The 22,989-nt window shown below is 32.1% G+C and overlaps 1 protein-coding gene across 11 annotated transcripts in view; it reads left to right on the top strand.

Moving 5' to 3' along the window:
- The window catches only part of LOC118192223 (multiple PDZ domain protein-like), a 1,451,385-nt gene that overhangs the window by 1,355,172 nt on the left and 73,224 nt on the right, over positions 1–22,989 (top strand). For 10 of the 11 annotated variants that reach the window (XM_085818535.1, XM_085818539.1, XM_085818542.1 and 7 more), the window contains 2 exons: positions 6,562–6,663; positions 12,921–12,992. In XM_085818535.1, the coding sequence (XP_085674661.1) occupies positions 6,562–6,663; positions 12,921–12,992 (174 nt within the window). The remainder of the gene's footprint in view (positions 1–6,561; positions 6,664–12,920; positions 12,993–22,989) is intronic. The other variant, XM_085818538.1, reaches the window with a different exon arrangement.

Genomic DNA, 22,989 nt, shown 5'->3' with positions numbered 1-22,989 from the left:
ATAATAATACTAAAAATACACTGTAAGGGCAAGGTTCTTGAATTTTTTAATTAATGACCTTAAGTCAATTTTAAAATTTAGAAAAATTGTGGAAGGTTAAGTTTTTAAAAGCTAATTTTTTCAGGTAGTGCAACAAAAATTTTTGAATATATCCCAAAAATTTAATCAGTCTGTTAGAGAATTAGCTGAACAGAAATACTTAAAGATTCAAGAAAAATTTGCGAAAGGCAGAGAAATGCCAACACTTGATACTCGGGATGAGGTATTTTTAAAAATTTCATAACCAGAATACACTGGACCTTTAAAAATAATATTTTTATGAAATGATAATTACTCAATTCAAAGGGTAAATGATAATATATTTTTAAAAATTCACATTAGTAAATTATTCAAAAAGGTTCTTCTGAGGTCTAATAATCTGACAAATTAAAAGCATTTCATTTCACTGAGCCTGTTTTCCTTGTTATTTCAGTGAATTAAAAAAAAATATTATTACACATAGTTATAATCATTTCAGAATTTAGTGGATTTAATATGCATACATAATAAATGTATGTGTTTGTGTAAGAAAGATAAAAAATATGTAAATATAAATTATAATTTAAATTAGCAATAATCCTTAATGCATATTACATCACCAGCATTAAGTGAGTCGTATGACATGGGCTAGTTTCAAAGTCATGCAGTGCAGAAAAAGGTTACTATTTTCAGAATAGAAAGGGAAAATACCCAAATTAAAATTAAGAATTAAGGGAATATTGCTGATATAAATTATAATTTATATTTACATATTTTTTATCTTCCTTACTTGTATATAGATACAAACTTAAGGCATCTAAAGTAAAAGTAAAGTGGAGTCAAAGCAAGGCAATTCCTCAGCAATATTAATAATTGTGTCATTATATAAGAGGTTTAACTCAATATCTAAACAATTTGAAATTAAAAAAAAGAAGTAGCGCAAATTCGAAAACTAAAAATGAAAAAGAGAAAAATATACAAGACAATACAAATATAAAAAGTAATCTCCTTTTACTGAAACTCCAATTCAGAACTCATCAGGGGAAATTATTTAAAGCTTCATAAAAGTTGATTAATATGCTTCGAAAATGTGTTTCGTTCTCCTGTTCATTTGAGATCAAAAACCAAAAAAAGAAACAAATTTTCATTACATTAAAATTTATACAAAACCGAAAAAAGTGAATCTTAAATGTATGAGGATTTTGCCTACATGTCTTCAAAACACTGGGAAAAAAGAATAAAACGTAATGTCGTTTCAAATTGACTGCACACACACACACACACACAAAAAAAAAAAAAAAAAAAAAAAAAACCATAAAACTTTACATTATGTAAAATGACCATTCGAAAAAAACTAAATTGGTCTAAAAACATTATAATTTCTTTATGTATTTATATATATAATGCATTTGAAAATAAACTTAAACCGGTTCTTCTTACTCTTTAAAACAGAATTATGATTTTGTGGTGTTTACTGTCAAGAATTCAATAACAGCTCACATATAATTATTTGAATCATATATGCATCATTTTGGGCTATTATTAAGCACATATGTTAAATAGGTTCTCAACCAGAATTAATTTTTTGAAGGGAAACAGCAGCTTAGTAAATTATATGACTCAAAGCACAATGGCACAATGAATTTGCCACTGGATTCATTTCTGAATTTACAAATTCTTCTTCATCCTGACAGTTCGTGCCATGAGGAAACAATACATGATGGATGGATGTTAAACATGTTTACTTGCATGAAAATAAGTAATTATGTGAAAAAGCATGTGGACCTGCTAATGAAAATTGTAATACCAAATCAGCTTGGCAAAAAAAATCACCACACGTCTTGCCATCATTTACGTGAAGCATAACAGTAAAAAGGGTGAGTAAGAGAAGAGAGAGAGCAATCAGTATTGGTATGGGTAACATTATGTCATGATACTGCACATTTTGCAGTGTATCTGGCTGAATAAAATGTTGCTTAAAGGTGCTTCACATAAAAGTATGTCAACTGAGATTCCCATAAGAGAAAACTTAATAAATGCAGAAAGAGAAGAGAGCATTTTCTCCTAAGTTTGGAAGATCAAACTGAGATTGGAATACGAGATGAAAGTCATAATACATATACAAATGGAAGCACTAAATACAAACAAGAAATGCAAACAAAGACAGAAAACTAACTATATACAATAGATACAAATACAGGAGTGCATGTGTAGAAATTATGATGCGAAATTTATATCACTTAGGAGGTGTGTGGTATAAGGACATAATTCCTTGTCCCCCTGTAGTATTTCTTATTCAAATAAGATGAAATTCATGAGATGGTTACAAGTTGTAGCTTTCTCTAAAAATTTCTATTGATTTTATTGAGCAACTTATCAGTTGTTTCAATATTGAGGTCCTCGTGAAATATTTGATTGTGCATGTAGAAATGTGCGGTATTAATGTTACGCAGATATTTGCTTTGAACTTGGAATTTGAGGAGGTCATTTTGGGTAAGAGCGGTCTAAGCTGCTGATGCATAGGTGTGAACCAGTCTTACAGTTGATATACAGTGGTGACCAAAATTGTGGACACTTTTGGAAATTTTTATGTTTTTGAACTTTGTATGCTTATAGAAAACGTTACGTTTCACAAAATGCAAACTTGTATCTATCATTTTTAAGAGAATTTATTACCGAGTTCAATACAAAACACAAATTTCAATTATTTGCAATACAAAAAAAGTTAAACGATAATAGTTATCAATATACATTAGATAGCGATGATTGCAGTGAGTTATCAGTACTTAGTAGGGTACCCTTTATTTTTTATTACAGTTTCACATCGACGTTTCATTGAGCTGACAAGAGTTTTAAGCTCTTCTTTCGTTATTACATGATGCCAGGAAACAATTATAGCCTCAATTAGTTCCCTTTTATTTGATGGGTGCCTCATTCGGACAAGAGTTTTCAAACAGTGCCACAAATTTTCGATAGGATTGAGGTCAGAACTGTTTCCTGGCCGTGACAACAATTTAATGCTCTTTGTACGAAACCACGCTTTCGATATTTTGGCCATGTGGCAAGGAGCAGAATCTTGCTGAAAAATAAACGAAGCATTGTTGGGAAAGAGATCTCTGATGGAAGGTAGAAGTTTTGGTTCTAGAATAGTGTCAGTGTATTTTCTGGCATTCAGTGTCCCATCGATGACATGAAGGTGACCAATGCCATCTGCTGACATACACGACCAAATCATAACACTAACTGGGTTTTTCACAGTTGCTTGAATGCAGTCAGGATGTAGCTCTTCTCCTATTCTACGTCTTACATATTTTTGCCCATCACTACCGAATAACGATATCTTAGTTTCATCACTCACTTGTGACCACTGATCATCTGTCCAATTAATGTGTTCCTTTGCCCACTGTAGTATTTTTTTTTTTTTTTTTTTTCATTGCTGAAAATTAAGATAAAGCTTTTTTCGTTGATATCTACCTCTCAGTCCAACATCTGTTAATCTTATCCTGATTGTTCTTGAACTGACAGAAACACCAGCATCATTCAGTTCACTTCTGATGGCTGCTAATGACATTTTTCTATCTTGGAGACATAGTCTTTTTATTCTTCTGTCATCAATAGATGTGGTGCACCTTTATCGGCCTTTTCCTTCTTTGTTTTTTATTGAATTTGTCTCCTGATACTCCTAAACAAAACTTTCAGACTCCAGATGTAGTCACTGAACCACCCACCTGTCTTGCAATTTCAGCATAGGAAAGACCACTTTCTCTCAACACAATAATATTACATCTCTTTCTAGGTGTCCAATCTACTCTTTTAATTGATGTCATTGCTTCTTGACTAAATATGAAAATTTTTTACCAAAATTCCTACTTGTAATTGCTGTGTATAAGAAACACGTGCTCCTTCTACAGAACAAAGCAAAATAATGAATTGTTTCAAGTGTAAACATTATGTCAGCTTCTACTGGCAGTTACTAACATTTGATTGGTTCTCAGAATAAGAACAGTGATTGGCCAGGAAAGCTAGACATTACAAACCAATATAAATAAATAAATAACTGTGTTTTTTTATTTATATTAAAGTACATATAACTTTTTTTTTGTATTGCAAATAATTGAATTTTGTATTGTATTGAATTCAGTAATAAATTCTCTTTAAAATGATATATAAAAGTTGCATTTTTCGAAACGTACATTTTCTATAAGCATACAAAGTTCAAAAACATAAAAATTTCGAAAAGTGTCCACAATTTTGGCCACCACTGTATAAATGAGATATTTCTTTCTTAGATCTAGTTTGGAATATTTGCCTGTAATTGGAAAAAAGCTGTTGGTGACTTTATGGCTTTTTTCTTAATATTTTCAGTGTGATCCATCCAATTAAGTGTGCTAATGAAAATAACACCAAAAACTAGGCTTTGAAAACTTTTGGAATAATTTCTGCAAAGAGAATCATATTTTTCTTTAGTAAAATATTCATGTGCTTTTTATTAATTATCAACAGCTGAGATTAGTGCGCCAATCTCCGATATTTGGCATTAAAATTTGGAGTTTTTAGATAGCACGATTTGCCTTTGCTGATTTGACTGCCAAGAATGTGACTGCCTTTCTTGGACAAAAATGCTTTTCAGGGAGTTTACTTATATTAATTTGTATGTCATAAAACTCTACATAGGTTGCATAAATAAAATGAGACCTTAGGCAGAATAATTTATGTTCAGGGTAATTTTTTATAGTAACTTGGCATTATTATTATGAAGATTTTAAATAAATTGGTACTACAGTATAGTAGGAATGTAGATGCTTATTTTTAGCATTAGGAATGAATTTTTAAATTTAATTGTTGTAAGATAAAGATTAAGAATTTACTATCGTATTAAGTACTTTGAATGTGTAATTGAAAATATAGATTGTCTCCTTTCTTGAAGCTTTTTTGTTAAATTTGAAAATATAGATCCTAAAAATGTTAATGATGTTTAAACTTAAGGGATTTTCAAATATATTTATTCAGTTTTACTTATTGTGATATTTTGAAATATGATTGCAGTTAAAATAGAAATTGGACATTTTTATGCACAGTCTCTTAAAAATAAATTTATAATATTATCTCAGTCTTACAAACAGACATAACAAAGACATTTAACAAATATTTTTCAGCTTTAGGTGTTTAAGTATCTTAACTAATCTAACTGTAAAATATCCATTTACTTTTAAATAATGCAGAATTGTTGTAAAATACAAAACATCTGAAAATAGATTACATCTTTCTAATGTAGACTTTCAGAACTGGTCAGGTTACAATAGAAGTAGTTAAATTATAAATACTGTTCAGTTGATGTCAGTCTGTTTCCTTTATGCCACTGCATGCTACTGACAGACTTAATGCATCACTTTTAATTTATATGCTGCATAATTAAAAGCAATTTTGCTAAAAGACTTTATTGATCTTTTTCATTTATCATAATTTATATCTTATCCGTCCTAATTTTACATGTAATGTCCCAAGTGTTTTGCAGTGGTTAATGTATCATGTCATGTAGGATATCTGTGTAATACTTCTAACAGAAAAGCAAAAAAATCCATCTTGAAGGAAAGCATAAAGCAGAAAATTTTTCTGTCCGTTCGCTAGGAAGAAATACTAATTAACAGAATATCCTTTTTAAAAATCCCTTAAACTGTTTTGGAACTAAGATGCCTCGGTTTTTAGAAACACTAAGTAATGTAGAATGCATCAGTTAACTTCTGTGCTTTCTTTGTAGTTACTTTTTCATTCATTAAATATTGCAATATTGCTTTTACTTTTCATGTACTTTTTATTTATTTATTTACTTATTTTTACTTCTCGTGTTAACACGAGTATCTCTTCATTTATATCTGATGTAATATATATTGCTATACATGAAACACAGCCTTTTCACAGTGAATCTTGCTTGCATGCCCTTGTGGAATTTAAAATTTTGATGTTTGGAATGCTGTATGTTAATATATCTGTCTATCTATGGTAAGGTGTTTCATCTGAAAGAAAAAACTGTGCATTTTAATCCATTTGCAAAGCTTGATTTTTGAAACATAATATATAGATATTGCACTTTTCACTCTCTTCTTTCCTGTCTTTCATATTTTATATTTATACATTTATATATGCTGCCATATTGTAAAGTGCTGTTGCATGGTCTACTATTTCTTGTGCAGTGATATTCACTGTTATTGAAAATTCAAAGTACAGATCCATGTTGTTTACAACAAAATGTCTTATTTTTACCTAGCTTTATTCAAAGTTTTATGGTTGTGATCTTTCAATTAGCTCCGTATATTAATGTTACAGTAAAATTAATTTCATTTTAAATTCCAAAATTTATAGCTCATCATACTTAATTTTAATATTTATAAGAAATTAAAAACATCTTAAAGGCCTTATTAACTATAACATGGTTCTGTTAATTGGATTTTGGTGTAAGCTCTTTCTTAATGTGCAACTAAACTGTTATTGTGCTCGTCATCTTCTGGCTTGTTAACTACTACCTGTGGTTACTTTGGGCCACAGGGAGCTCATGGGCTTGGCATTATGATAATTGAAGGCAAGCATGCTGAAGTTGGACAGGGCATCTTCATATCGGACATCCAAGAAAACAGTGCTGCTGAACAGGTGAGCATGTATCTTGCATTATTTGTGCTTTTATCAGCTTGTTATAAATAATAAGTAGCTATTGTACTGCACTGAAGCATGTGCTTTAATTTTTTATTTGTATTTGACGCATGAATCGATGTTTTCTATAACATTTCAGTGTACAGTGTAAATTCTATATCTGAAATATTTAGATCTGTATAATGTATACTTTATAAAATAATTGGAATGAGTTAATAAAATCAGGCTGATTCAATAGTTATATTATTTATTAAGGCAGGGAAGAGTTTTTAAGTTATATCTGAAAAGACCTTTTATCCTTTCTTGGCATGAATCAAAACCTGATTAATATCCTAGGAAGAGATCTTGAAATTATGATAAGTTAGCAGAGAGAAAAGTAGTAAATTATGAAAGCAGGAATTAAAAAGAGTTTGTGGGACAAAATATTTATCATTAAATAAGAAAATAATTAACAATATTCAACATGATAATGTAGAAGGTAACCAAAAAAAGTTCTTGTCGTTTCTGATATGACATTGGAGTGAACTCCAACATAAAAATAGTTGTCGAACCTGGCAATGAAGTGGTTAGGATGAGAGTCCGGACATTGACCAAGAGTATAAAAGTGTGTTGCATCATTACTTCAAACATAACTCACACAGTGACTGATTGAAATGGATGTATCAAAGGCGCTTGTTCAGTGTTGTTTGCTCTGTGATTTTAAAGTGGGCCTGTCAGCAGCAGAATCAAGTCGCCGAATATGGCCTTTGGGGATGATGTCGTTAAAGAACGAAGCGCTAGGCAATGGTTTCAGAAGTTTGTGTCAGGGAATATGTCTCTTAGTGACTCACGACGCAGTGGCCTGCCACAAGCACTGGATGATGAGACCCTGAGAGCATCCATAGAGAGTGACAGTAGCCAAACATGTGTTGAGCTTGCTGCACACTTCCAGGTATCGGATGAAATGATCAGACTCCATTTGCACTGCATAGGAAAGGCATACAAGATGAGCAAGTGGGTACCCCACTCACTGTCCGATGTAAACAAGCAACACCATGTTGCTGCCTGTTTGTCATTGCTTACTTAGCACCACAATGCATCCATATTTGATTGAGTACTCACCAGCGATAAAAAGTGGGTTTAGTATGACACACCCAGGCATTCCAGACATTGGTTGTCACTATGGGACCTTGTGCCTCACACTGTGAGACCTTCTCTCCACCCATGCAAGATCATGCTCTGTATCTGGTGGACTAGTCACCAAGTGGTACATTGTGAGCTTCTCCCAGTGGGCCAAACCATCACAGCAGGCCTTTACTCACAGCAGTTGGAATGTGTGCATCAGGCATTCATGCATAAAGATGCATTGGTCAATCGTAAGGGTGTACTCATCCTCCATGCTAATGCAAGCCTGCATATGGCTTGGGAGGCCAGAGACACCATCCAGCGACTGGGCTGGGAGACAGTACCCCATCCACCATACTCCCCAGACCTCGTGCCAACAGACTACCATTTTTTCCATTCTCTGCACAACCATCTTCATGGGAAATCCTTCAACAACCGCCCAGACCTCGAAAAGGCCCTCACAGACTTCTTTGCTTCCAAGACTCCTGAGTTTTACCTCGATGGCTTTGCACAGCTAACCACTCGTTGGCAAAAGGCACTGAATGCCGCTTGTGATTACTTTGAGAATTAGCAGTGATTATTATTTGTTTTATGACTTTTTTTCCGACTGTCCAAAATGGCAAGAACTTTTTTGGTTACCTTTTAACTGTAATAAATTATTGCTCAAGTGCAATTAAACTAAAAGAAACAATAATACTTGTAGTAATATAATTTATTGTCTTACCCCTGATATGTAAAAAATAACTTTGGAAATCAACTTAAGGTTAAGGGTATTTGATAACAATTATTATATTCAGTTTAATTTTTTTAATATATTTTAAGTGTGGAAAATGCAGTTTACAGTTAAAAAGATTTAAAATGAAAGAAATAGAATAAATTAAATATTTTACTAGAAATAGTATAAATCAGTATAATCAATAAAGTAAAAGATTTTGGGAAAAAGGGAAATAAAGCTTCCATCTTATATTGTGCTAATGCAATGAATATTTCATATACATGATTATATCTGCCGCTTTTATATATATATGTAGCACCTTTTTGTAGGACAGTACTTTCACTTAAAGTAAGTTTTTTTTAATTATTGAGGAGATAAAATTTTAGAGAGAATCTGAGAATAAGCATAATGTTTTAAATTCACAAGGTTGTTAGGTGTATTTCAGAATTTTATGTTTAATGAAAGAATAGTTCTATGCTTAGACATTTAAACTAATCTTTGTGTTGATACAGGCTAAAATATGGGCTTGTTATGTTAGGTAAAGTTAAGAAAAGATAGTTCGCAAAATAATGTATTCTTTTGAATGATAGTATTATGATTAATCTAAAATCTTATGAATTATAACAAAATTAATAAAAATATGTAAACTTATAAATTTATATTAAAAGTGTTTTATTAAAAAATGAAATTTTGTAGTATTATGAGAGCTATATATAAAAAAAAAAATAACATAAAGCCTTCTTCATGAAATTTTTCCAGTTTCGTTTTTTACAAGTGCCTTCGATTGCTAGTTACTGTATTACCCCCCCAAAAAAAAAATCTATATAGCTGAATGTTTGGATATTTCTTTGCATTTTCAAAAGAAATAAATGATTTTGGAAAATGTCCAGTTATAGCAGTCAGGGCTGTGAGGTGCTTTGCATCATACATATTGAATCTTGAAGACTGGATAGACAACATTCAGCTGTTGTTATGTGAAGGGTATGCTCATTGTGCATGTAACACTTAAAAAAAAAAAAAAAAAAAAAAAAAATTATTTATAATTGCATGGAAATTGATAATATGTCTGCTTTAAAGTTTTTCCTTTAATGCATCTTGTATTTAAATATCTATATGAAAACCATACAAGTGTTTGTTTAATTTTGGTTAAATAAATATTATTAATTGTTTAATATTTTAGAGATTTTCTGGTACTGTTTTGTTATCAGGACCGGATTCAGAAATGTTTGCATGTGTGTGTGCATCTATGTGTATGTGTGTAAACACATATTTATACATATATACATACATACATGAACACATACATCCATATATAGTACGTGCATAAATTATACATTTCTGAAACTGGTCCTGATAAGTGATTTTCCTATTGCAGTATCAAAGAAAGTGAATAGGAAAAAAAATTAGCTTCATATCCAAGAAGTCAAAATGATAGAGTATGGCCAAAATGTCCGATTGAGTGCCTTTTCTAGAGAAATTTATAGAGAAAAATAATCAAAACAGTTATAAATATAATTCTGATTCTGTTTAAAATCTTAATTGGTATATATACACATGTATGCACTCAAGATTACAGAAGTTAATTTAACAAATAAATGTAAAATGCTTAAATACTATAGAATTTATTGTAGAATATGTGCATATATATGTATATATAAATACATAAAAGAAGCGTAATAAGAGGCAAAAATAAAAAGCAAATTTTTTAAACTTGTTCTGCACTATAGCTACAGGATTTTGAAGTAAAATAAACTTAAAGCATTTAAAGTTAAAAGTAAATTAAATTTAAAGTAATATTGAGATTGTTCCATTACTTTCTTGGCATGAATCAAAACCTAAGTAATATCCTAAGAAAAGGTCTTGAAATGCTGATAAGTTAGCAGAGGAAAAAATACTATATTATAGCAAAAGTTAAAAAGAATTTTTAGGATAAAAATATTTGTCATTAAAATAAAAAAACATTAAAACAATATTCAACATGGTAATGTAAGTGCGATAAATTAGAGATATTTGCTATAAACGGAGCAGAAAAATATATTCTACTCCAAAAAATATGAAGTAATTCTTTTTCCATTAGCCACTGGTACTATTTTTAAATACAAAAATGTTAATTTAAATGCTACAAAATTTTTTGTCAAATATATGCATTAGAATGTCTGTAAATTTTCATCAGATGTTGCTCTGAAATTGTTTAAGACTAAAGTGCTGTGGAAATTTTTAAATAGTTGTATGTTGTGGTAAATTGCTATGCTTATGTTGCTATGGATTAGCCAATAAAATGAACTGCTCTATTTTTCAGACTTTGCTGTTTTGTAGGTTAATAAAACAGAAGTCTGTATGTAATTGTGCTGTTGATTTTATCCCAAAGATAACTTTTTCTGTATTGCATCCTTGTCACACCTCGCGCCCGTTCAGACACAAGGTGGGTTTGTCGATTTCTCATATATTCACCATAGTAGGAAAATAATCTCTATTTAGCCTTGAAATTTTATCCACAGATTTATTATACATAACAATACACAATACACAATAAAAGAAGTACACTATTATCCATTAAAAAACCTATTTACAATATAAAGTACACAAAACATGTTTAAGTTATCTCTTTCCACACGGCATGGCTGCCGGTCCAACCACCAAAATATCCGTATTGACCCCACCAGCCTGCCTCAACCGTTTTTTTCCTTGTTTTTACATGGAACTATGATTCCTTCTCGTTTAAATTAAAATTTCTATTACGAGGATGAAAACAAAGGAATAGCCCAGAATTTTTTATAATAATCCTTTTTCATACACAAACTTTCTTGTGCCTAAATAAAGTTCAATGGGAAAATTGTTAAGTAATGAAATTGGTGTTTTTTAAATTTCTTACTGATTTATTCACAAACTGAATTTTATTATGTTTGCTTTGATAACTATTTATTTTTCATGCTTATCTCATTTAAAGTAGGAAATGTTTGATTTATGATGTTTCACAAAATTAAATATCACTGTATATAAATCTGATATTTGATCTTCATTTATACTTTAGCAATGGCCTGTATGCTTTCAAGCCAACTAGTATTTAGATATATTATGGATGAATTCAACTCACTAATTTAAAAATTTGGTACTTTTATATTTTTAGAACCGGATTAAAAAATGTAGATATGTATGCATTTAGGTAGTACACAAACACATACCTACCTACATGTATATGTATGTATACACACACATACATATATACACACATGCATGCACACATATATACTTATATTTCTGAATCTGGTACAGAAAAGCACCCAAATTTCTGGTCTACCTGACTAACATGTAAAGTTTAAAGAAATTAAAAGCTCTTCTAATATAGAATCTGTTGCTATCTGAGATCCTCAATGATTTGATTATGATGCAGGCAATTAACAAATGAAAGTTAATTTTTGTTTGAATGGCTAATGAAATTTTTTTTTCATTTGACTGTTTAATTATCATAAATTATTTTAAGTTAATTGCTTGTGGAGTGGTAAGCTGAGGGAGAATTTTCTAAGGGAAACTTACTTCTGTTTTTGTTAAATAATACAGTGCAAATGGCCTTGAAGGTACTCAAAAATGAAATACATTTTGAAAATACTTGCGTTCTTTGACTTTAAACATTCATCTAATAAATTATTCTTTTTTATCATTATATTCTCTTTAATATGGAACTGAAATTAGTTTATATTTTTTAATATTAATTAAAATTAGGAATTGGTGTGAAAATATTTTGTAATTATTTGTTTTGAAGTTTACCGTTTTGCTAATTTTACGTAGTAATTTAAAATATCTGAAATTAAATTTCTGAAATATTCTGATAGTTCAAGCACTGTATAACTTTTAATGAGGTTTCTGATTTTTTTTACATAACAGTAGAATTTTCTGGATACGATTTTGGATTAAGTTGGTTGCTTATTTCCCTTTTAAAAGCTGAAATCCTTGAGTTATGATCTTGTATCTGAATAAATTTTTTAACTGATTTTTGATTACTGTATGGTTAATGAATAAATGAAATATAAAATAGAAGGTATAATTTTTAATAGCAAAATTTATACCATGCTTTGTTGTTTATATCTTTTAGAAACAATATCAAATGTAATTTTTTATGAAATGCAGGTTAGTGTATGAGAACTTAAATAAACATTTTTTTTTTTTCATTACATATACAGTCAAATATATATTTTATGCATTTGAAATCTGTTCTTGAGGAAAGCTTCCTAAAACACTGCATGCCTTATCAAAGAAATTTATTTTAGCGTGATGTATTGTTTGATGTGCTGACTTTGTGAGAATGATAGCATGCTTGTTTAATTTTCATAATGTGTTGTGTAAAAAAATCTTGGTAGTAACTAAATCTAATTCAGAACATTAGGAATAAATCTGATGAATATTCTTGCCTTTGTTATTAATTTTTCTGAAATATCAACAGGCTGGGTTGTGTGTTGGTGACATGATTTTAGCTGCCAATGATACAGACTTGGTTGGAGCTGATTATGATACAGTAAGTGAATAAAAAGTTACTTTATTTTCTATATTTAGAAAGTATTTTTTTAATAAAATATTTGGTATTTGGGCATTCATATGCACATAATATTCTACAATATCCTCCAAATTAGAAGCGTAAATTAACAATACTCTGTTTGAATTATCATATAATAATCATTAATATTTTTTGAGCTGAGAAATGAGTAGAATTTCAACAACTATCTAATGAGAAGCCAAAATTAAAATAAATATAATTTCACATACATATGCTTTTTAAATAACTGTATTTTGGTAGAGTTACTAAGAAATTGTATATATCATTTAATGCCATCAAGCTATATTTCTACCCGTACAGAACTTGTTACAAATGTATTTGGTATCATAACCTGAAGATTATAATAGAGGCTAAAAAAGAAGGAAATCTTAGAGAGGGGGTACAGGTTTTTGGTTTGGTTTATTTAATTATGGCAAAGCATACTAAAGCTATCTGCCTAAGAGGGAGATGCCTTTGTGGAGGACTTTCTAAGGGAAACTGGCTCGTATACACGTTACACATGGGGAAAATCACGAAAACGCCCATGCAGCCAGCCCGTTCGTGGGATTCGAAGCGAACTACCAGTGTTCAGCGACCGCTCAGCCGCTGGTGGGCAGAGAGGGTATCAGTATAGTATATGTATATGGTGGAAGTATAGTATGTGTCTTAGAGAGGGTGTCAGAATATGTATATGTTGCTATTTTTGGAATAATGTTCAAGTTTCTCTGTTCCATGCATACATAATGTAACTGTATTGATACTGCATATATACAGTATAATGTTAAATTTACATTAATTTTAATATTACGTTCATACGTTAAATTGCATACAAGCTGCATAAAACCCTTTTCTTTTTGTTTATTAGTTAGTCCATCTCGCATATATTATCACTTACCATTAAATTACATATACATTGTTTACAACATATTAATACATACATATTTGTTGCATAATATGTTATGTTTTTAGCATTTTTTAAATTTGTTTAACTAGGTATTTTAGGTTTTGAATCTTTACTCTCACTTCTCTATTTCCATTTTCTTGCCAGAATGTAAATTAGCTTGCATGCATTTAAGTGGAGGTTTGAAATTGTGAAGTCAGAGTATGTTTTGCCTAGTGAAGGCTATGTTCCTAGGTATGCTGTTCTAAGATAAGAGCTCTTGTCTTCAGCCATGCATTATAATTACCCATAGTATTTCTTGATGGTGAAGATTTAAGAGCCAACTTCATGATTAATTTACTCTGCATTTTGACTTTCAGCGATTTAGATTTACACTGAATTTCTATTTTTGAATTCTCGACATTTATGCTGGCTAATTTGTAAGCACTAGGTGTGCCCTCTGTTCATCTTATTTAGAAAAGAGAGTCTTTTATACACTTCTCAAGTTTCTATAGTACTTTTAAGACATAGCGATAATTTGCTTACAGTCTTACTGAGGTGTAGTCACAATATTTAGTAAAATGGATTTATTGTCTTGCATATTAACTGTTGCATATATTGTACAAAATTGTTGAGTATATATATATCAGGTATGGCAATTGCATGTATTGCACAGTCTTCTATATTATCGGTCTGTAATCCTTATTCACACAATTTCTTTTAAAGCTGTACCTTGTGATCCAGGATATAGTATACAGGACAACAAGGCCCCAGAGCTGTATATGATTTTCATAATTTGCATGGAATTAAACATAGCCCATAAATCATAGGTATACATGAATCTTATGATACATGCACAGCTGAAAATTAATGCATGAGACGTTACATTATATAATTAGTACATAATGTGATGTGTCAGATTTGTACTTATTATGGAAATATGTGGAATACACCTTCATGGATTTAAAACAGTAACAGAAGCTTAATCATCTATAAAAATTTCCATATTAACAAGTTTGATTGCATTTAGGTTTATGTTCAATGAAAGTGGCCTGCTGTGTTTTTCAATTGCCTAGTCACTGGAAATTTAAAATGTTCTCATATTTCATGATTAGCCGCCCAGATGGTATAGTAGTAAGGGGAGCCAACTACGATAGCGAAGGGCCTGAGTTTGAATCCTAAAGAAGGCATGGTTGTAACTGTCCGTCTCTTTATAGGAGGTAATGTTGGCCACCTATTAGGTGCTTCCACAATAAAATGTCCACTACTTCTGGCCTTAGGATTGGCCAATGTCAAAAAAAGATAAAATAGTGCCTGCCGTTTGGGGGGGGGGAATTCAAGATTATATGAAATATGGAAAATGTTGAAATTCGGTCATAAATATAAAACTGATTCTGGGAGCAAGTACAAATTCAGCTTGCCCTCATCATTGTAGGAAATCTGATAAATTTCTAGAGCAGTGGTTCTCAACCTTTTTTGCCCTATACACGCCTTTCACCATTGCTGGATGATCATTCCCTCTTTCCAAAACTCAAAATACATATATGTTTATCTAAATTTAGACTATATTTTAATATGCATTATAAATTAAACAACAAAAAGTATAGAAAATGTTGATAAATATTAAGACTTGAATAAAATTAATTTTTTATGTTGATAAACTAAAACTAAATCCTTAACAGATAAATAAAAGGCTGATTGCATCCCACCCATTGAAACACTGAAATCCTTCCCTTGTTGAGAATCTTTGTTCTAGAGAGTACCATCGTTTGGGAGAAGTAAATTTTGATTTGTTTTTGCATAACTATGTCCTTCTCTTGACTGAAAAGATTAAAACATTAGGCTGCAATATTTAAAAGTGTATTGTACCAGATGACTAAGGATGGAAAGCATGCTATCTGGTCTGATAAGTCACTGTTATAATTACATAATGCAACAGAAAATTGCATGCATTGTGTAGACAGCATAATGCTATGAATCAGTCTTAAAGAATCGGGAAAGTAGGACTTAGATATTCAGCTCAAGAAGCATTTATTTGGGATTCCACGCTATCTGTTTTATCCATCATGATCTCTGCCATCAACTATGTAATAGACTTGCACTTGCTTATGAACTTTCAAAAAGTTTTTTGTGATGATATATCATTTCTCAACGTTAAAAATGCTTATTGTGTCATTCTTGATTGGCAACCAGCTAGCTGGAAAACTCTTTTGCAAAAAAAAAAAAAAAAAAAAAAGGAAGCATTATGAAGGAACTGGTTTTATAGAATAATGAGGGTGCACTTTTAGTATTTATAATAAACTATTTATTTATAATAATAGAATGCATATTTACAGAGACCGGCAATACCAGCATTGTTCTATTTTCATATCAGTATCCAAAGTGATGCCAAATACAAGTTACTAAATATTACTTGTAGCCATTTACAAATTATTAAATTATTATATCTTCCATTTTTTTAAAGAGTTTAAAAGTTTTTTTTTTTTTTAACAGTCTAAAATTAGTCCAAATACCTGGCCGGCTTTCTAATCACTCTCCCACTTCTAGTTCTTTGCTCATCATCCCTTGTTTCTGAGTTAGCAGTATTTGGTAGTTGTTCTTCTAAACTTTGCCCTTGAGAATATGTGGAATCATGTCCTTTTACATCTGTTTTCTGTGCATTAACTCTTTGTTCTGTTCCTCTGATATTCTCTTCAACAGCTGAACTGTTTTCTCTAATGTCTTTTCTATTTCTTCTCAATACTGATCCACCTGATCTCAGTATATATGATCTAGTCGTCTTATATACTTTTACAACTGCTGGTTTCCAGTGATTATCTTGATATACCCTAAGACAATTGGTTGATTTTTTCTTTTACGTTTTTCACAACTTGAGATTTAAGTAATTTTTCGGATGTAGGAAGAATCGTTCTTGTTCTTCTACTCATAAGTTGTTGAGCTGGTGATCCTAACATCTCATTAGTTGGAGTGTTCCTATAAGCTAACAATCCTAAATAAGGATCAGCATGATCTGCTTGCGTTTTCTTTAGCCATTTCTTGGCCATTTGTAACTTTTGCAACCAGTTTAAGTGTTTTGAAAGCTTTTTGATGTTTTTCAGTCCAGTGCCAGAGAACATTTTTCTTAAGTAACTGTCTTAATGGAGCAGTAATAGTAGTTAAGTTAGGAATAAATTTGGCTAAATAATTAATCATTCCCAAAAATCTTTGTAGAGAAGGCATATCTATAGGTTCTGGCATTTTAACTATTGTTTCCACTTTAGAAAAATCAGGTTTTAGTCCATTTTCACTTAGCTCATGCCCTATATAATTTACATGATGAACTTTTATTTTACATTTAGCCTTATTTAACTTCAAATTATTTTCTCGTGCTATCTGGGGAACTTTTTTAAGTTGTAGCTCATGTTCCTTTTCATTAGATCCCCATATTAAAATATCATCTATAATACATTCAACACCTTCTAGACCTTCTATTATTTGGCTTAATTTTCTTTGGCAAATTTCTGGAGCTGAACATATGCCAAAAGGTAATCTTTTAAATTTGTATCTGCCAAAAGGTGTATTGAATGTACACAAATTACTTCTTTCTTCGTCAAGCTGGATTTGCCAAAAAGCAGTATTAGCATCCAAAACAGAAAACATTTTTGCATTTGGCATTCTAGTGACAACTTCGTCAATGGTTAACATCGGATAATGTTCTTGTTTTATAGCTTTATTTAAATCTCTAGGATCTAAACATATTCTTATTTTGTTAGATTTGACAACTGTGACCCATTCAGTGGGCTCTCTCACTTTTTCAATAACATTTAAATTTTCCATTCTTTGTAATTCTTTCTTAACTTTTATCTCGTATAGCTATGGGTATTTTTCTTGGAGGATAAATTACTGGTGTTGCATCTTGTTTTAACTGGATTTTATATTCTCCACTCAAACAACCCAAGCCTTCAAATACTTCTTTGTATTTCTCCAGTAAGCCTTCAGTGTAAACAGACATTACTTTTTGAATCAAACCTAGTTGCAAACATGATTTTAATCCTAATATAGAAGGTACTTCTTTGTCAATAACTTGGAATTCCACAACATACTTATTTTTTCCATATTGGCAGTTAAGTACTACTTTTTCTAAAGTATCCATTTTATTCCCAGAGAATGTAACTAATCTTTAACTTTCAGACTTCTGTATTGGAACATTTAACAATTTCACTTTGCTTTTAGAAATAACATTGCACATTGCTCCAGTATCCAACTGCAAATTTAGTTTACTTTTATTTACATTAACGTCAACAGTCCATTTCTCTTCCTTGTTATCTGAATTAAGGTTTAATGTGCCGATATAAAATTCTAACTCTTCCTTGGAGTCATGATTTATTAATTTAATTTGCCTATCTTTTTTGTTTACCCTGATTGCTTCATTTTTATTATATAGCTTTTTTACACTGATTTGCGAAATGATTTGCCTTTTTACACTTATGACAGATTTTTCCATATGCTGGACACTTTCGATACTCATGAGATGTTCCACATTTAGAACAAACATTTGTCTGTTGTTTCTCGGTATTTACCTCTTTGTAGGTATTCTTATTATGTTTACTTAGTTTCTTTTCACTAAGTTTACAACAGTTTCCTCATCGTTTATGATTTTCATTTGATGTGCACTTATTTCAGCAGATCTGCATATATTAAGAGCTTTTTCTAATGTTAATTCTGTTTCATGTAACAATCTTGCTCTCGCTTCATCATCTTTAATACCACAAACAATTTTATCCTTTATTAAACTATCCGTTAATTGTGCAAACTCACATGTTCGAGCTTTATTTAAGATCAGTTAAATATTCATCTATGGTTTCTGACGCGGTTTGATTTCTAGTAAAGAATAAATGTCTTTCGTATGTAATGTTTTTCTTAGGAATGCAATATTCCGTAAATTTTTTTTTAAATTTCATTTAATTTAATTTCTTTACCTCCTTCTATAGGAAATGCATTATATATTTTAAGACCACGAATTCCTATTACATGAAGAAAAGTGTTAACTCTTACCTTCTCTTCTTTATTTTGTAATCCACTAGCTACTTCATATATTTCGAATGATTGCAGCCATCTTTACCAATCTGAAGCAAGATTTCCATCAAATTTCATCGGCTCTGGAGGCTTTAAACTTTCCATTTTGAAAGCAAAATACTCCTGACACCATATAGAATAATGAGGATGCAATTTTAGTATTTATAAACTATTTATTTATAATAATAGAATGTACACTCATGTCCATAAATTAAGGATAATGCAAGATCAGGCAAATGAACAGTTAGAAGCAAAACAAATTTGACTTATTTGTAAAGCTTATTTATTAAACAAAAGGTAAAGAGCAAAAAAAGATTCTATATCTTTGATATTATTAAAAAAATTAGCAATTTTTTCTCCCTGGAGCAAATTACAAAAAAAAACCTATTTACAAAAAACTAATATTACATGGTTGGTATGAATGTTAATACATTGTATGTCTCCCAGACAATGCAATACAGTCCGTACAAAGCCTAGGCATGCTGAGTATCAAATTATCGATCTGATCTTGGGGGATATTACACCACTCAAAAAGCAATGCTCTCCAAAGTTCCGTTAGATATGTAGGAGGAGGTTGACGGGCTGCAACTCGTCGGCCAAGCATATCCCACATGTGCTCTACTGGATTCAAGTCCGGTGAGAATGCTGGCCAGTCCATACGGATGATATCCTCCGATTGAAGGCATTCACTTACGATGTTTGCACGGTGAGGACGGGCGTTGTCATCCATAAACACAAATTGTGCGCCCATGGCGCCCCGAAACAAACGTACATGTTGTTCCAGAATGACGTCCCGATAGATTTGGCTTTTAATGGTTCCAATTTGAACATGCAGGTCGGTTCTGGATCCCAGAATAATTCCACCCCAAACGAGCACTCCTGCACCACCGTAACGGTGTCGTTCAATGATGTTTTCTTGGTGGTAACGGGTACCTGGAGCTCTCCATATGAAGGTCCGGCGAGAATCAGACTGAAAGCTAATCCTGGACTCGTCGGAAAACATCACACAAGCCCACTGTTGCGGTGTCCACAATGCATGCTCTTTACTCCAGGCTAACTGCAGGCAACAGTGAGTTGCAGTAAGTGGAACGCATCTGACAGGTCTACGAGCATATAGACCAATCTGCCCTAGGCGTCTGTACACGGTCTGCCTTGAAATTGTCGTACCAGTGGCTGAAGAGAGCTGATAGACAGGTCTGAGGCTGTGCTCCGCCTGTTTCTTTTGGCAGTAACTGCCAAATACCGGTCCTCATTCGGCATTGTAACTCTGGGGCGACCTTTGCTATAACATCTACTCACATTACCATCATCTTGGAATCGTTGCCAAAGCCTGGAGATGACACTCTGGGCAATTCCAAGTTCGTCTGATACTTCCAGTTGGGTACGCCCCCATTTCAGACGGCCAATAATTCTACCACGTAAAAAATCATCCAAATGTGTCCTTTGTGTCATAACTGTTCGGTTATTGCATTGAAATGCTTATAAAGCGCCTGCGAACAATTTTACTTCTTTGCCTGTATTCCTTATATATCACTTTCTTACACTCTCATCATTGTGACGTACCATCGGTGTCATCTGGTTACTTCCTGAAATTTGCATATGATTCTTGAAGATGTGTGTAGTTATTTTACGGGTGATATATTTATTTTAGAGTTCGGTTTCCACGTGACTCCGAATTATCCTTAATTTATGGACATGAGTGTATATTTACAGAGACCTGCAATACCAGCATTGTTGTATTTTCATATCAGTATTCAAAGTGTTGCCATTTACAAATTACTAAATATTACAGTTTGATGAAATGAATATGTACGAGGGCCATCCAGGAAGTAGATTACGTTTCCGTCTGTGTCCGCTAGGGGTGGGGCTAGCGCGGCCATCTTGGGGTCAGAGCGTTGCGCAGCTCAGTCTGCATCTAGCCGTGCTAGTGAGAGGTTCGTGCTGTGCTCCGTTCAGATACTGTGACGGTTTGAAATGTCTGCGTTAATTGAAAATCCCGCGAGCTGCGAGGTGCGCTCAGTAATAAGGTTTCTGACTGCAAAAAACTGTAAACCGATAGAAATCTATCGGCAGCTTCGTGAAGTGTATGGGGACAACATTATCACTGAAGATGGAGTGCGTCAGTGGGTCATAAGATTTCAAAATGGCCGAACCAATGTTCACGACGAAGATCGAAGTGGGAGACCCAGCATAGTGACCGCCGAACTTCTCGAAAAAGTCGATGCTAAAGTCCGTGAAAATCGAAATTTCACAATAACGGAACTTTCTTTGAGTTTTCCACAAATTTCGCGAAGTTTGTTGCACGAAATCATCAGCGAAAAGCTTGGTTACCACAAGTTTTGTGCAAGATGGATTCCAAAAATCTTGACAGAGGACCACAAAAATCAGCGAATGGCTGCAGCGTTGAACTTTTTGGACGCTTACCATAAGGATGGTGACTCTTTACTCGATCGCATCGTTACTGGTGACGAAACATGGGTGAAACATGTGAACAAATCATCGCAGGACGATAACGTCGCACACATGCACTTTCAAGCTTTCAAATATGCATATTCGCATGATGATTTGTGAGTGCAAGAAGGAATGAAGAAAGTAATTACTTTTATGTTTTTGAAATATACATTTTTGCAGAAAAATTAAGAAGGAAATTTAAGCATTCAAAGACTGAAACTGATTAGAAAAATAATTCTAGGTTTAACAGATAGTGGAATTAAAAATTTTTATAGTTAACTAGGTAACATATAGTAATATAAATTAACGATCTTTTTATGAAGTTTTATTGGAAATTTTTCATGAAAAATATAGTATAAAAAGATCAGAAAAAATGAATATGAGTAACTGCATGTGGTTGCCTCTGTTAAAATTGTTTAATTAATTATTATATTATAAAATTATGTTAACTGCTATAAGCAGCATTAATTTTCTACTCATTTTCAGTTTTTAAATGTTTAAGTGACCTGAATTCTTCAGCAAAAATTTTTTTGTTAGTTCAAAAATATAAAAGTAAAAAATTTCCTTATACCTTTTTGCGCTCACAAATCATTATGCGATTATGCATACAATATTAGAAGCCTGAAAAACACATGTCTGCGGTGTTATCGGCATGGGATGATTTGTAGACTATTTTTTACCACGATATTTTCAAATTGTGAAGTTTCTTAATCGCTTTATTTTCGATAAAGTTTTGTATCCCGAAGTTTTACAACTCCAATGTTTTCTTGCTTTCTTTTCTCCACACGATGTTTTGCAAGATGATGTTTTTGCCTTGCGCTGTTTTTGCCACCATATTTTCGCCTATAACTGCTGTTACATAGATTGGGATATTCAAAAATGTAGATACTACTGGTTTATAATTTTAACGCTTCATTGTTTCTATACATTTATAGAGAAATATTGATGATATATTAAATTAATAAATATGAAGATATTTTTGATATTTCCTACAATTAGCGTGCTTTTTCCTCTCAGTCATCGTAGGTGGTTTCCTAAGTCATGATGTCTACTTTAGCACGATGCATGTATTAAATGCTTTATCAACTGGCAGGTAGATTTTTACCAGGTCTATATACGCTCTTTTGCAAACAAATTGAAGCAACATGAAGGAAGTGGTTGTTTTTTAAGAAATTGAATATGTGTAAAGCTCATACACAGATAATAAAATGATTGAAAAATCAAGGTCATAGTACTTGTTCATGGCTCACAATCACCCATTGAGTGTTCAAATTAGTAGTTGGTCAAACCGCTCCTGGCGGCAAAGCAAGGAGTGGGAGAGGTTCTTAACGTCATCCTGCGACACATTTTGTTAGGCATTCATCAGTTGTCGCTCCAGATCTGCGATATTTTGTGGTGCCCGAATCTGGCGGCCTACCATGCCTCAGATTAGTGAAAGGTCTGGTGACCTTGCTGTCCAAGGAAGAGTATCAACCGCACAGAGACAGTCCAGAGATATGCGAGTGGTATGTGGCCTGGCATTATCTTGTTGGAAAATGGCTCTAGGATGATGTGCCACGAAGGGTAATGCAATCGGCCGCAGGATGGTATCAA

The sequence above is a fragment of the Stegodyphus dumicola genome, chromosome 6, assembly GCF_044657685.1.
Source record: "Stegodyphus dumicola isolate Sdum_Otavi_A_Nest chromosome 6, ASM4465768v1".
In the NCBI taxonomy this organism is placed as follows: Eukaryota; Metazoa; Arthropoda; class Arachnida; order Araneae; family Eresidae; genus Stegodyphus; species Stegodyphus dumicola.
This window is presented reverse-complemented; position numbering and strand designations above follow the sequence as displayed.